This window comes from Agrilus planipennis, unplaced genomic scaffold (assembly GCF_000699045.2).
Source record: "Agrilus planipennis isolate EAB-ADULT unplaced genomic scaffold, Apla_2.0 scaffold159, whole genome shotgun sequence".
NCBI classification, from domain to species: Eukaryota; Metazoa; Arthropoda; class Insecta; order Coleoptera; family Buprestidae; genus Agrilus; species Agrilus planipennis.
In genome coordinates this window covers 711,201-725,532 of record NW_020438919.1, presented here as the reverse complement: position 1 = coordinate 725,532, position 14,332 = coordinate 711,201, and the positions used below count along the sequence as shown (strand labels likewise).

At 31.7% G+C, this 14,332-nt stretch overlaps 2 protein-coding genes across 4 annotated transcripts in view; both read left to right on the top strand.

Moving 5' to 3' along the window:
• The first annotated feature begins 284 nt into the window (after positions 1 to 284).
• LOC108737373 (protein gone early-like) overlaps positions 285 to 14,332 on the top strand; it is a 129,355-nt gene continuing 115,307 nt past the window's right edge. Inside the window, exons 1-3 of one of the 3 annotated variants that reach the window (XM_025973752.1) lie at positions 285 to 545; positions 5,415 to 5,836; positions 7,639 to 8,049. In XM_025973752.1, the coding sequence (XP_025829537.1) occupies positions 5,819 to 5,836; positions 7,639 to 8,049 (429 nt within the window). In that variant the 5' untranslated portion in view covers positions 285 to 545; positions 5,415 to 5,818. The remainder of the gene's footprint in view (positions 546 to 5,414; positions 5,837 to 7,638; positions 8,050 to 14,332) is intronic. The other 2 variants (XM_025973753.1, XM_025973754.1) reach the window with 2 other exon arrangements.
• LOC108737374 (J domain-containing protein) lies at positions 11,339 to 14,332 on the top strand. Its single transcript, XM_018470194.2, has one exon. The coding sequence runs from the start codon at positions 12,151 to 12,153 to the stop codon at positions 12,667 to 12,669; it is 519 nt and encodes a 172-aa protein (XP_018325696.1). The 5' UTR covers positions 11,339 to 12,150; the 3' UTR covers positions 12,670 to 14,332.

Sequence of the window (14,332 nt, the reverse complement as noted above, 5' to 3'; positions counted from 1 at the left end):
TATATTTTGAATTATAATAAACCAATTTGGTAAAACAGTTTTTAGTGGTAGGTTTGTACTTTACTCAAATTTTCAACAATATAACTGATAATGCGGCAAATAATGTTGCCTTGTTGAATAGGACAGTGTTGCAAAGTTATGAATGTATGCTTAATGTTTAATTATTATTGGTATTACCAATATATTCAATTACTGTTAATTAATTAACACAGCAAAATAAAGGTAATGACTAGGCACACTGCATTACACAAGTGTAAATAGTTTTGCATAAGCATTAGTAGGTACCGTTAGCAGTAACCATGCAGTAACATCGGATGCTCATAGTAGTGCCACTACACCGGGCAAAACTTGAATACCCACCTTTTATTTTAAAGAATTTGTAGTGCCTGTCGTGAGGAACAAAAAGTGGTTGTTGTTTCCGTTGTTTATCGTTAGGTTTTATAATAAAAGTACGTGTTTTTGTTATCGCTCACTGGACAGAGGGTTAAAGTTTAGTAAACGTCAAGATCTGGTTGTCATTTCACCGGTAGCTCATTACTGGACAGGTAAGAACTATTTAATTAACCCCTCCACTCGAATTTAACTTTCAACAGGTGGCTACTGAGCACTTTAATCGTTATTTTTTTTCTTCATTTTATGGAGTTAAGTAGAGGTATGTTATTAAAGGAAGTTAAATGTCCTTATTGAATGAATGATTTATTGTAAAGCCTAAAGAAAACGGTAATTAAGTCTTCAATATTAATTAGTACGTATTTCTAAAATAGAAAATAAAAATTGTTAAACAAAAGAAAAGGTGTTCAGTAAATATGTATTATGCCAAGTATGGATTTCTTGAAAATAAATATAATGGGTACATTAAACTCATATAATGGCAGACGAGTTCAAAGAAATGTCACCATGGTACAAATACCTACTAACTCTGCAAGCAAATAGTAAGCTGATAGAGCCGGTACCTACAATAGTGCTTATGCAAATACCTGCTTGTTACAGATAAAGTTTGTATTTGACCCTGAATTCGAAACTAGGTACCTACTTCGTAGAATATAAATTAAGCTATCCTAAGAAATTCTTATCGGGAATGAATGAGTGACCGCAATCGTTTTATTTTCGTGTCTGTGTTTGGCAGTATCTAATCCAGAAACAACCTTGAAATTACTTTAGTTGGACAAGTCTTTGGCTTAATAGTAATTCACAATGTTTCACACATTCTTTGATAACTTGAGCAGTTTTCGCTTTTCTAATGGTAATGCCTAATAAATACCTACCCAAAATAGGTACCAATAGCCAGGTAAGAATATTTAGAGGAATTCTATTAATTGCAAGTTTCTCTATAAATGGGTACTTTAAAAATGATGATAAGTACTGAAGTACAAAAATTATTCCACACTATAAATAAGTATTAGGTACTAATTATTCTATACAATGAATAAGTATTAGATACTACCTAATCATTGTATCTAAATACAATATTAAAATTTAAAATATTATTACGAAGTACTGTAGTGCAACAATTAAAAATTTTGTTGTATTGCATAGGTACGAATTAAAAACATCGACTACATACATAAAAATACTGAATTAGTGCTAATTTGACTGGCGCACTGAAAATTCTGTTATACTGTATCAGTTGTCTTCTAAAATTTTTCATTGCATCAAAACATAGAACAAGTTGATTTTAGTCCTTAATTTTCGGAGATAAAATAAGACTAAAGTGAACAATTTTGTATTTTTCTAATAATACCAGTACCTGTCTACTTAAAAATAAGAATAACAGGGATGTAGTATCTAGGTTTGTTACTTTTGAATTGGATCATTTATTTTTAATTTATGTAGTTATGTAGGTATTTGTTTAATTGGTGAAATAACACTATCAGTTGTTTATCATTCTTTCCGTAATTTTACATTGTGGAATTGTAAGTAGGTTGACACCATATAAAAGTAACAGTGAGATTGTTTAAGCTTTAAGGTATGATAAATACACAAATTAATGTATATTTTTATGAGAACTTCACAGTTTTGGGTCATGACAGTACCTATCAAAATGATATGAAAATTTGAACATACTTACCGTTTACAAATTATCTATGTATAAATTTTGCAAATTATTAGAAACCGCAATTTTTAATTATTGCTATTCTGTTATAAGTTTCCCTGCGTAAAATTCTACCTTCCAGACTCACTTTGTCTATAGAAAACTATAAGTTAAAAACGGAAATCATTCCCTAATTTTCCACCCTTAGAGGTGGAATATTGTTCTCAAATTTAAGTGGTACCACCCTTGAGACATACCCTACTCAATAAAAACATTATTAAAATCGGTTGACAATCAGCGAAGAAATCGCGTAGCATCATAAATATTTGGACATTTGACTAGTAAAATAACTGAATAATTAAACTTCAAATCATATTTTTTTTAAGATATTTGATAAATTAAAATCAGAAAAGATGTTAAATATTTTGCAGTGTGGAAAAGTTACTTTCACATGCTAAATGGTAAGTAACTAAACACGCTTGCAATTAGTTAAAAATTAATTACAAATTAGCAGTGAAACAAAACAGACTTAAAGTATTAAAAATCCAAACAAAAACATCAAAGTTAAAACTAACTATTTCACACTGTAACTTCCGAAAATCCTTAAGGAAAACTAAGCTTGTGTTAGAAACCTTTATGGAATCTCACGATACACCGTTTGGATTTTCGACCAAACAGTCGTTATCAAAGAGTACAAAAAAAATGAGTTTGAAGATACTGAATAAAGAAGAATGACAATAAATGAAGTCGAATGTTTATAATTATTTTTATTAACTACTATTTTAATGACTGAAACTTCAAATAAGACATCTGTTTTTCATTACTATAATCCTACAAAATGAGACAATCTGTACTTGAATGGACTCGGATCGGTTACGCAAGAACGAAATAAATGCCGTAGTATTGGATGTCAAAGTAATAAAAAGAAAACTATGCGAAGTGAGACATACAGTAATAATATCATGGTTATACGTACTTACTTTTAAATCTGGAATCATTTTGTTTTACGTAAATTAACAGTAGTGGCAAACTGTCTTTTAGAACAAAAAATTAACTCCATAAAATAAAATCTGGAGGTACATAAGTATATTAAAAACTATTGAAGTTTATTTACTAATCTGTTCTGATAGGTAATATTATATTATTTAAATAACTTTTTGTGATAAATCGAGTAAGTACCTATAGTTTTACATTTTACGTATACAACAGAAAGTCAATAATTTTTCTTATATACATGTAGGTAGGTATTCATTTGCTAAATATAAAAAAAACAATAAAAGTTTCTCTTTCTATGTAGGCTAAAAAACAATTGTGTAGCACCATACGTATCCCATCATTTNTATAACAGTTGATTTTAGTCCTTAATTTTCGGAGATAAAATAAGACTAAAGTGAACAATTTTGTATTTTTCTAATAATACCAGTACCTGTCTACTTAAAAATAAGAATAACAGGGATGTAGTATCTAGGTTTGTTACTTTTGAATTGGATCATTTATTTTTAATTTATGTAGTTATGTAGGTATTTGTTTAATTGGTGAAATAACACTATCAGTTGTTTATCATTCTTTCCGTAATTTTACATTGTGGAATTGTAAGTAGGTTGACACCATATAAAAGTAACAGTGAGATTGTTTAAGCTTTAAGGTATGATAAATACACAAATTAATGTATATTTTTATGAGAACTTCACAGTTTTGGGTCATGACAGTACCTATCAAAATGATATGAAAATTTGAACATACTTACCGTTTACAAATTATCTATGTATAAATTTTGCAAATTATTAGAAACCGCAATTTTTAATTATTGCTATTCTGTTATAAGTTTCCCTGCGTAAAATTCTACCTTCCAGACTCACTTTGTCTATAGAAAACTATAAGTTAAAAACGGAAATCATTCCCTAATTTTCCACCCTTAGAGGTGGAATATTGTTCTCAAATTTAAGTGGTACCACCCTTGAGACATACCCTACTCAATAAAAACATTATTAAAATCGGTTGACAATCAGCGAAGAAATCGCGTAGCATCATAAATATTTGGACATTTGACTAGTAAAATAACTGAATAATTAAACTTCAAATCATATTTTTTTTAAGATATTTGATAAATTAAAATCAGAAAAGATGTTAAATATTTTGCAGTGTGGAAAAGTTACTTTCACATGCTAAATGGTAAGTAACTAAACACGCTTGCAATTAGTTAAAAATTAATTACAAATTAGCAGTGAAACAAAACAGACTTAAAGTATTAAAAATCCAAACAAAAACATCAAAGTTAAAACTAACTATTTCACACTGTAACTTCCGAAAATCCTTAAGGAAAACTAAGCTTGTGTTAGAAACCTTTATGGAATCTCACGATACACCGTTTGGATTTTCGACCAAACAGTCGTTATCAAAGAGTACAAAAAAAATGAGTTTGAAGATACTGAATAAAGAAGAATGACAATAAATGAAGTCGAATGTTTATAATTATTTTTATTAACTACTATTTTAATGACTGAAACTTCAAATAAGACATCTGTTTTTCATTACTATAATCCTACAAAATGAGACAATCTGTACTTGAATGGACTCGGATCGGTTACGCAAGAACGAAATAAATGCCGTAGTATTGGATGTCAAAGTAATAAAAAGAAAACTATGCGAAGTGAGACATACAGTAATAATATCATGGTTATACGTACTTACTTTTAAATCTGGAATCATTTTGTTTTACGTAAATTAACAGTAGTGGCAAACTGTCTTTTAGAACAAAAAATTAACTCCATAAAATAAAATCTGGAGGTACATAAGTATATTAAAAACTATTGAAGTTTATTTACTAATCTGTTCTGATAGGTAATATTATATTATTTAAATAACTTTTTGTGATAAATCGAGTAAGTACCTATAGTTTTACATTTTACGTATACAACAGAAAGTCAATAATTTTTCTTATATACATGTAGGTAGGTATTCATTTGCTAAATATAAAAAAAACAATAAAAGTTTCTCTTTCTATGTAGGCTAAAAAACAATTGTGTAGCACCATACGTATCCCATCATTTCTTCTGCAGTTTCTTTAAATTAGAAGATCAAAATTTACGCGAAGCCATTTAATAAAATAAAATACAAAAGTAAATTTCACCTGAAGGGCTTTTTTATTTTCCATTTAGATCGTTTTTATCCTACTTTACTTTTTGATGTATATATGTATTATTATTAAGGGCTTTATTTAATTATTTTTCCCTCACAGCATGCAGAACATGCAATAAATCTTTAATCTCATCTCGGTTAATTTTTTGCGATTATTGCTTTCGTTATATTTTATCAGTGTTTCGTCTTAAAATGGCACACAATAGAGCGCGATATACTTTGATAAGTGTGTTTATTTTTACAGCTCAAGAACACCAGAGTTCCATGCATACATCCAAACCTACCACGCGTACACATGTTTAAACCTACCTAGATACATCAACTACTGGAATAGTATACATATTTTGTCGGGTTCCCTATTGCAAACACTCGTGTTTCGGAAACGGAAGATCCTGGACAATATGCGGGTGTAGTTTAGTCGTTTAGTGCTTGTTTTCGGTAGTGCGATTTTCGTTTGTTTTCACCTTCGTCAACGAACATAATTAATTACTTTTCGGTTTGCGTTGTGGTTCGGTGAAATGTTATTCGCGTGTGCGAGGAAAACAGTGACGTACGGAAACAACTTATAACCGGGAAATTGCATTAGGTAAGACTGCACAACAGACCGTTAGAAATCGGACAAGGAATAATGAATAATGACAAATTCAAATGCATCAATGTACTGAGGTAGTTGCACAAAGAATTTACTTATAAAGTAGTACCCACTTTTAAATAATAGGTATAAAGCCAAAAGATACGTACTTACATACGTACTTAAAGCTAAATTTCAATATCCATCCGAAAACCTAAAAAGTAGTTTTCATTAGGATGCTTCAAATAACAACAATTATTTAATTTACACAGAAATAACACAAAGAGTTCAATTTTTCTATTTTTGTTTATCGATGAAGAAGTAGCATATTTTTAATTGGCCCTTTAAAAGCTGCTGTAAAATAAAAAACTTAATAATATTTATTATTTCTTATTAAAACACAAGCTGCAAGTATAAAAAAGCTAGAAGAAAGTATAATAATTTAATTGATAAACATTGCGCTTGCTATCACTTGCCGGCATCATAATACATAATTAATTTGGTGTCTTCGGAATGCAAATAATCTTTTACTGTATTTCAATAGTTTCAAGTTGAACGTTAATAATTTATTATATCATTAGTTTATCGGTCATTTAGATGCATCTATGTGTATATAAAATAAATAATCAATTTTGGTTTGGTTACGGAAATTTTTAAAGATTAGCTTCTTAAATAAAAAAGTGCATGATTTAACTGAAAAATGTAACAAATTGCTTAATACATATGTAATCTAAATTTAAGGCAATCTCCATCTTTTCTATGTTTGCATAGTTACAAAAATACCGCAATTGGGATCCGTCAAATGGGCATACACCATCTGGTGGCAAAATTTATAACTCGAATGAGGGAAAAATTTACATAGGAACTGTGCACGCAAATTGTTAAATTGTTTATTAAAATAATAAAACACGTTAAAAAAGTAAAAATATTTTTGATGATGGTGTCGACGAAGTTTTCTTTTAAGTTAAATCAAATAAAAAGTTAATATGTTCAGTGAAAAGCTGCAATAGCACTTCAGACATAGATCTTCACTCTTCACCTACATTAACTACTTCCCAATAAAAATTAACCGTTTTATATATGTAAAAAATATATTCGGAAAATTAGAGAAAAAAGTAAACTAATAGAAGCTTGGATGAAAGCAGTAGGTATCAAAGAAGTGAATTCCGGAATAAAAATTTGTTCACGTCATTTTAATGCACATGATTATATTTCAGCAAGTATTTACCATCAGCCATAACCTTAATATTTAAAACTAGAATCATACTAAAATTATAAAGTGAGAAATTATTTATTCCTGTGTAATTGATTTAACACAATTCTAATGATACGATATAAGTATTTTGAGGTTAAGAACCTACCTGCTGCAATACAACAAAGTTGCAATAATGTGTTTGCAACGTTCTCTTAAATCGGCTTTGCACGTGCAAGTCATTGATATGATATTGCTTAAATCACCCAGAATCACCTCACCAATTATATAACGTGAATCACTTTTTAAATCCGAAGTTTGTAAAAAGTAGGCAGTAAACTTGACGGAATTTGAAGGCTAGCTTCCGGATTTGTTATTTCCGAATTTTATAATGTGATTGGCATTAAAAACACGCTCACCTTCAACGAAATTTCCTTTCCGAGGCTTTGTGTCAGCCCAATCACATATTGTGTCAATACTTATCATTTTATCGTAATTTAAAAACTTGGAAATTGCACGGTACACTATAGGAACTACGATAAATTTTCCCTAATCGGCGCCATGTTTTTAGGCTCCTCCCATTTGACGGATCCCAATAAATAATAAACATTTGCTACCGTGTAATTCCAACCTTGCACTTATTGTTAATTTTATAAAGTTTGGATAACATTGACCTTAAATTAAATTAAAGTACCTATTGCTTAGACAGCATTTCCTTTCCAATTTCTGTTGGTAATTACCGAAAAAATCTTTGATCGTAGAACAACCGATTTTGCGATGGGTGAAAACGAGAACAAAGTGTCGCCAGAGAAAAAGAACGGTACGGAAAACAACGTAATACGGTTTCCGGAATCGGACGAAAACGATCCGTGTATCGATTGTAAAAAACAACCGTCGTCCGCTCACAGAAAGGGCTTCTGGTTTGAAAAGGAACATCAGCTAATAGAAAAGACCAGCCTGACAAGACGAGGTCTTCGACTCGCTTTAGTATTGCTTCTGGTCTCGCTGCTTTTTTTCGTCATCATTGTCATTCTGGCCGCGCTTTGGCCTAGGAAACCCCACCATCTGCAATTTCCGGTCTGCACGGAACCGCAATGCCTCAAAGCTGCAGTACAGGTAAGTCTTCCTCATATTTGAATGATGAAATCATAAAAAAAAAACTGAAATTCAAAATATTAGATATGTGCTTTATTATATCTGGGAAGAATTATCGCGTAATTAAAGATATAAGATATAGAATAATTACCCGACATCGTCGAGTACCCAGCGTCATTATCCGGTACCCTACAGCATCTTAAAAAAGTGCCATCCAAATCGGGAACCTAGCACATCCCTAGTTTATGCCATACTGTCGTAACGTCATCAGAAAATAAAGAAATCCTAAAACTTTTTTTTCACTTTAATTTCTATGGTCAAATCCTCAAAGTGTTTCTGGTCTTGTAATATTTACGTAAACTTTTCGTAATTTTATTTTCAGTAATTCGCAAAATGAAAGTGAACTTGTTTTTGCTGTATATTTCTCTAGAGAAAAGTTAACATAAAACTGAAAAATATATTTCCCAACAATATGCCTATTACACAGAGTAGCAGAAAAACTGAAAAGCCTTTGGGTCAATTTTCTTATTACTTTTCTACTTCAAAAGCTTTCCGTTTGAAACGTGGAATCATAAAATAACTAGGTTAATTGTGAAAGAAGGTGGAAATACTACAATAAACAGCAAGGAGAAATCACCCCCAGGTTGGCAAATACGAAAGGTCAAAATGGTATTCAAAAAATAAAAAGAAACGAATTGCATAAAAACCACTTTCATTTATAAAGAAATTCATAACTTATGCTGTTGCTTATTTATAGACAATAATTTTTAAAGTGATCACTAATAACGGACACAATTTTCGTGAGTGACTTCGTCTTGGCGAAGTGATCTTTCCGCTAAATATCTTAAGGTGACAATTTAACTAAAATACTTCAGTAGCAGTAAATACCCATCAGATGGCGATATATCTATCGCCTTTATTTGGATATAACATAAAGGATGTAAGATATAAGAGTAATTTGCAGTAGATATTATTCAAAGTAGCAGTAGAGAGACAAGAAATTTGTAGGGAAAAGAGTAATTGCAATATTATCTTCATTTTCCTATAAATTGTTTGTTTTTATATGTATCTACAATGCTACTGTTAACGAAAATTATTGCAATTGTAGAACTTTGTTTGACAGCTTTTTCTGAGTGTATGGAAATTTGAATTATTTTAATTAAAAAGCTCATTGATTAGAGAACGTATCTTCGATTTTCTTCTCTTTTATTTTCTATTAAGAACGCTTTCATTTATTAATCCATACGTTTTATTAACCAACATCTTTTGCTTCTGTATCAAAATAGAAGATTTATTTATATACTGTATTTATCAGCATAAGCCTTGATTAATCAATAAATAATTAATATACGCAGATATATTCACTGACCCAAGGCGTAGTTGCATTATCAGCATTACCTGCATACATAATAGAGGGCATGTGTATTTGTGTGTGTATATCTACACGTTCATTATCGTTATATACCACTACATATACCCGTTGTTATAAAAAGAGCTACAGAATGGATGATGGCATTACCGTTATAATTAAGCTATCTACCTACTGCTTTTGCCATGCATTTATGGTTACCAATTTGTTACAATCCGTACATTCTGCTTTATACATTCTACAAGCGTACAGAATGAGTTATCTGGTACCTACTACTGCAAGTTATTACGTCTTTGTTATGCACAGAATATTTATTTGTAAATGGTTTTGGTTGTGACTTCATTTTTGCCCGCATTCTTCACCTGCACGAAAAGAAAATTTTTTAAAAACATGAATAATGCAGTAGATAGCCATAATGTGTAGGTACAGCATATTAATTTTGCTAAGCCACCGTACACCGTGAATAAACTAAACCTTCGCTTATAGAAACGAATGTCCTTTGGCCTAAAAAATCGATTTTTCGCCACAATTTCAGGGGTTTGGGCTAAGAATTGATATATCAATGAAGCAGTTTATCCTTTTTTTTCCATATATCAATGTCATGGCTTCACTTATTAAGTTGGTCCTTAAATGTCTACTCCCAATCTAGTTTCAAAATAAAGACGTGTGATCCACATGGTCAAAGTAATAAAGAAAACATTGTCAAAAATGAACTGAATCTATGAGATAATCTTCGCATTTCTCTAAAACTAAAGCATCCACATTCCCAACTATTTGTGAACAGTAATCTAAACCAATCCTACGTCTGTTCCTGCTTCTAGTATGTTTCTTACTACCCCTTAACTTTTTCTGAGAAGGTATGATCTTGTCTCTTATTTTCATTATTGAATCCCACAGCATCGTTTGCATTGTTCTACTCCTACTCTTTCTAATGATTTTGAACCTTTTCAGTCTGCCTATAACTCCACATTTTTTTTATGCCACACTTAACATCCTCGTTTCTCACCCTTACAAAGTCATTCTTCAAATACACCTACAACGTTAAAGAAATTATCCAAATCATCCGTTCACGAGCATAGATAACAAAGCAGCTTCGCCAAGAGCTTATTACTTAGCGGTCCTGACTCAAGTTTTTTTGTTGTTTCCTTGAATCACGTAGGCAAATGCTGGGGCAGTAGATAATATTGAACTCTTTTCTGTCTTCATTTCGTTCATCTTATTGTATTTCATCCCAACCACCCTCCAACCATCCTCACGATTCCTAAAGGGAGATTGAAGAGAGTCTTCTTAATTTTGAACATAGAAGGGATTTATTTTTGTCAAAGACGTTAAATTAATAAATTGTCTGTGATTTTGCATTGCATATAATCTTAGGATAAATAAATTCTATTAGATAAGGTAGCAATGGGCCTTCGCTTCTGATATCGTGGACCTCCTAGAGGATCCACAAACCCTACGTTAATAAACCCTGATATACATATATATAATTTACTACGGCTCCTAGACTAGCTAGGAACGCCTGTAGATTTTTTTAAAAATCATACTTATGGGCATCAAAAATTTTTTCTAAGAAAGCTGCTAATATGAAAGGAATATCAGTGATTCTTATCACACAACTTTTAATTATTTTCTTATCTCTTTTGCTAATGCATTGATTAGAGCGTGTGAATGCGTTTTGTTGAACAACTCATCGACAGTTTCATTCGCAAAGTTGTTTAGCATTTTTGCTGTCTTTTGATATTGTGTTTCTTCATGTTTATAGTAGATAAATTTGTCAATACAATTATTGTATACTTACTAGCGATTATTAATATGTGCAGATACGGTACTGTCGTTATTATTAACATTTTTACTGTTTATATAAATCCATAATTGACCTTAGATAGACAGGGGTCCTGCCGAATAAAAACAACTTTCTAATTACTGCGTAATCTATTATCTCATTTAAGCAAGACGTCTCATATTTGCGATTCATTTACAAATTAGTGTTGTTACCAGTTTATTAAAGTGAAGTCGTTTAGTGATCATAAGTTTTTCTTTTTATGGCTTTAATTTATTCGGTCGGGTCGTATTCGATTATTTGTTGAAAAAAAAAATGCGGAAATTGCTTTCGAGGAAGTTAATAGAGTAGCTCTCGCTGCGCGTCTGAACAATTAGCAGGTTGTTTATGAGGCTTTCCGCTAAATCCCCTAAAATGCAGAAAAAATCTGATCAAGATAATTTCGAAGCAAATCGCTAGATGTCGTACGCCAGTGCATCAAACGGCCTTTAATATTTTACGCGGCGGGTTTTTCCGAAATGGCGTACATATTTTAGGTTTATATGGATCTGCGTTATATACAGTCGGTTTTATCGTGTAAAAATAGGGAAATTCCAGTTAATTAAGTACAGAAGGCTGGGATTTTCCTACGGATAATAAATTTTCAGGCGCTAGATCAATAAAAAATGACCACACGGGTGCGCAGCCATGCTACGAACAGAGCCACTGAGAATATGCGGCACTTTCACCTAGATTTAGTAATCGACGTTCGGTGTGTGCATTTCGCGTGCCGTAGTTAACACAAAAAAGACAACAAAACTACGTGAAAACAAAATTATATAATACAATCGAAAAGTGACCGAGTGAAACTCGAACTTCACAGTCGGTTAATGCTGCATGTTCAACTGCTGCGCGAATATTAAAACAAATGTGCATTGTTCAGTTGTATCGTGAGGTTAGTTAAACGGAGGAATTTGTCTTGATTTAACACAAGATGCAGAGTGCTGTTGACGATATTCTTAACTACAAAGCGGACGATGATTATTATACAATCCTTGGCTGCGATGAGAATTCCACGGTGGAACAAATAAATGTCGAGTACAAGGTACGCGCGCTTCAACTCCATCCAGACAAGAATAAGGGGGACAAAGAAGCGGAAATTAAATTCCAAAAGCTGCAGGAAGCGAAAGATGTTTTGTGCGATCCCGAAAAGCGCGCTAATTACGACAAATGGAAGAACAGCGGCATCGCCATCAGCTACAGGCAGTGGCTGGGAATGAAGGAGCACGTGCACCAGTCGATGCATTGGACCACACCGAAAACTAAGGACCGTATGCTAACGGGGTCCGGAGGATCGTCTGGCCCGTCGAGCTTGGGAGCGACGTCGAGTCCAGTCCACCGCCGGGCCTCAGAAGGAGGCGCCAACTTGCATTTTGGAGGGAAGAGCAACTCTCCGTGGTCAAGCGAAGCTCCGAACGAGATCGTCAGCAAGTTTAGAAATTACGAGATTTAAACTAAATATTTTTGATGTCGTTTACTCTTTGCCGTGACTGCAAATAACTTCACATGACCTTGGAAAAACCTGTTTGATGTAAGACTTCCACGTAGAGTTTGTAACCGTTGGTTTCTCAAAAGTCTTCGTAATTTTGGGATTATCCCCCTGGCTCCTTTATTAAAAACCTTTTCGTCAGCATCTGTCTACTACCACTTGTTCCAAAATTAAGTTTCGTCCGACAACTTAATGAGATTACACGGGAAACGCTTCTATATGCTTCTCTAAATCAAAATTTTAACCAAAATTGTACATTATAAATTTCAACGGACAATCACCAAAATAATGAAATAGTAAATTATTGAAGAATGCACATTTTTACCTCTATTTTTATAATGTGCTTTCAATTTTGACACACAGACCATAACGACATATAAGTCGAAATATGTTTTATAAGATTTAAACAAAATTTAAACAATAATTTGTTATTATATTAAGTAATTGTTATTATTTTGTTTAGGACATTTAAGTTAAACCTTCAACAACTTCTTGTCGTGTTTCGTAGACCACAAAAGTCACATACACAGTAATTATTGGAAAGCACATACTTCTAAAGTATCTAGGTATATACGTGTATATATATGTCAATAAACACATACGTGTGTGTGTTTCTTTTATATTGGCGTATAGAATCAATTTTTTGTTGTGATCGAATTTTTGCGACTAATTCGGTTTCCATGAAATGGTTACATAAAATCAATTCACTTTTCGCGTACTGTGAATAAAGGAAAAGAATTAATTAACAAGGCCAATCTATCGAGCTTACGATTCATATTGTAATTAATTTATTATGAAATCATTGCCTGGCTAGATATAACATATCTGTATATCCTTATGACTACCATAGGTACAATTTTAGTTCGTGAAAAAAATCAGAAACGATCAGTAAGTGCAAAATTATAATAGTGTGTGCAAAAAATATTTCAGATGATTACTTTTTATATTTATTTTGGTATTACTAAAGGATTATGAAAAAGAACAGATTTAAATAAAGTATTATAAACTTCAGTTTCATGTGAATTATGAATAATGGGCTTTATTTAGAATTATGAAAAGGAACAAAGATTACATCCGGAACCAATATAAAACATTGCACAATAATATATTATTTTTCTTGCGTTTATGGGTTTTGATGGTTTTTCACTTATTGATCGGAAAATTTAAGACAGGGACGTATGTATGCAACTACACGCAAATCTGTGTTATTTTATATTTTTACACAATTTTTTACAAACCGTATTCTTATATATGTCTATATACACACAACTTTTACAAGTTTGCTAATTTTTATATGAAATAATATGTATTTTGGATTGTCATGGATGACAATGGTAACGTCATAAACAATACCTAAATAAGGTAATGCATTACATTGGTATTTTCATTACAGGAAGATAATTGATAAGTGGTAGTTCAATTATGTCAAAATATTACGATAATCATGCCATTGTAATATCGTTTTCTTTAACGGTTTTCAAATGGGTTTGCCGAATTGTATAAAAATATTTTTTGGTATTTGTTGTTAATTAGTTTATATACGGTACATTCTTGTATAATTTATTAAATATTTATTGTATAAAAATTGTAACTTTATGGCTGTGTGATAATAGAGAAGGGTGAGAAA

Coding starts and splice junctions, on each gene's coding strand:
- LOC108737374 (XM_018470194.2), top strand. CDS start 12,151: ATGCAGAGTGCTGTTGACGATATTCTTAACTACAAAGCGGACGATGAT.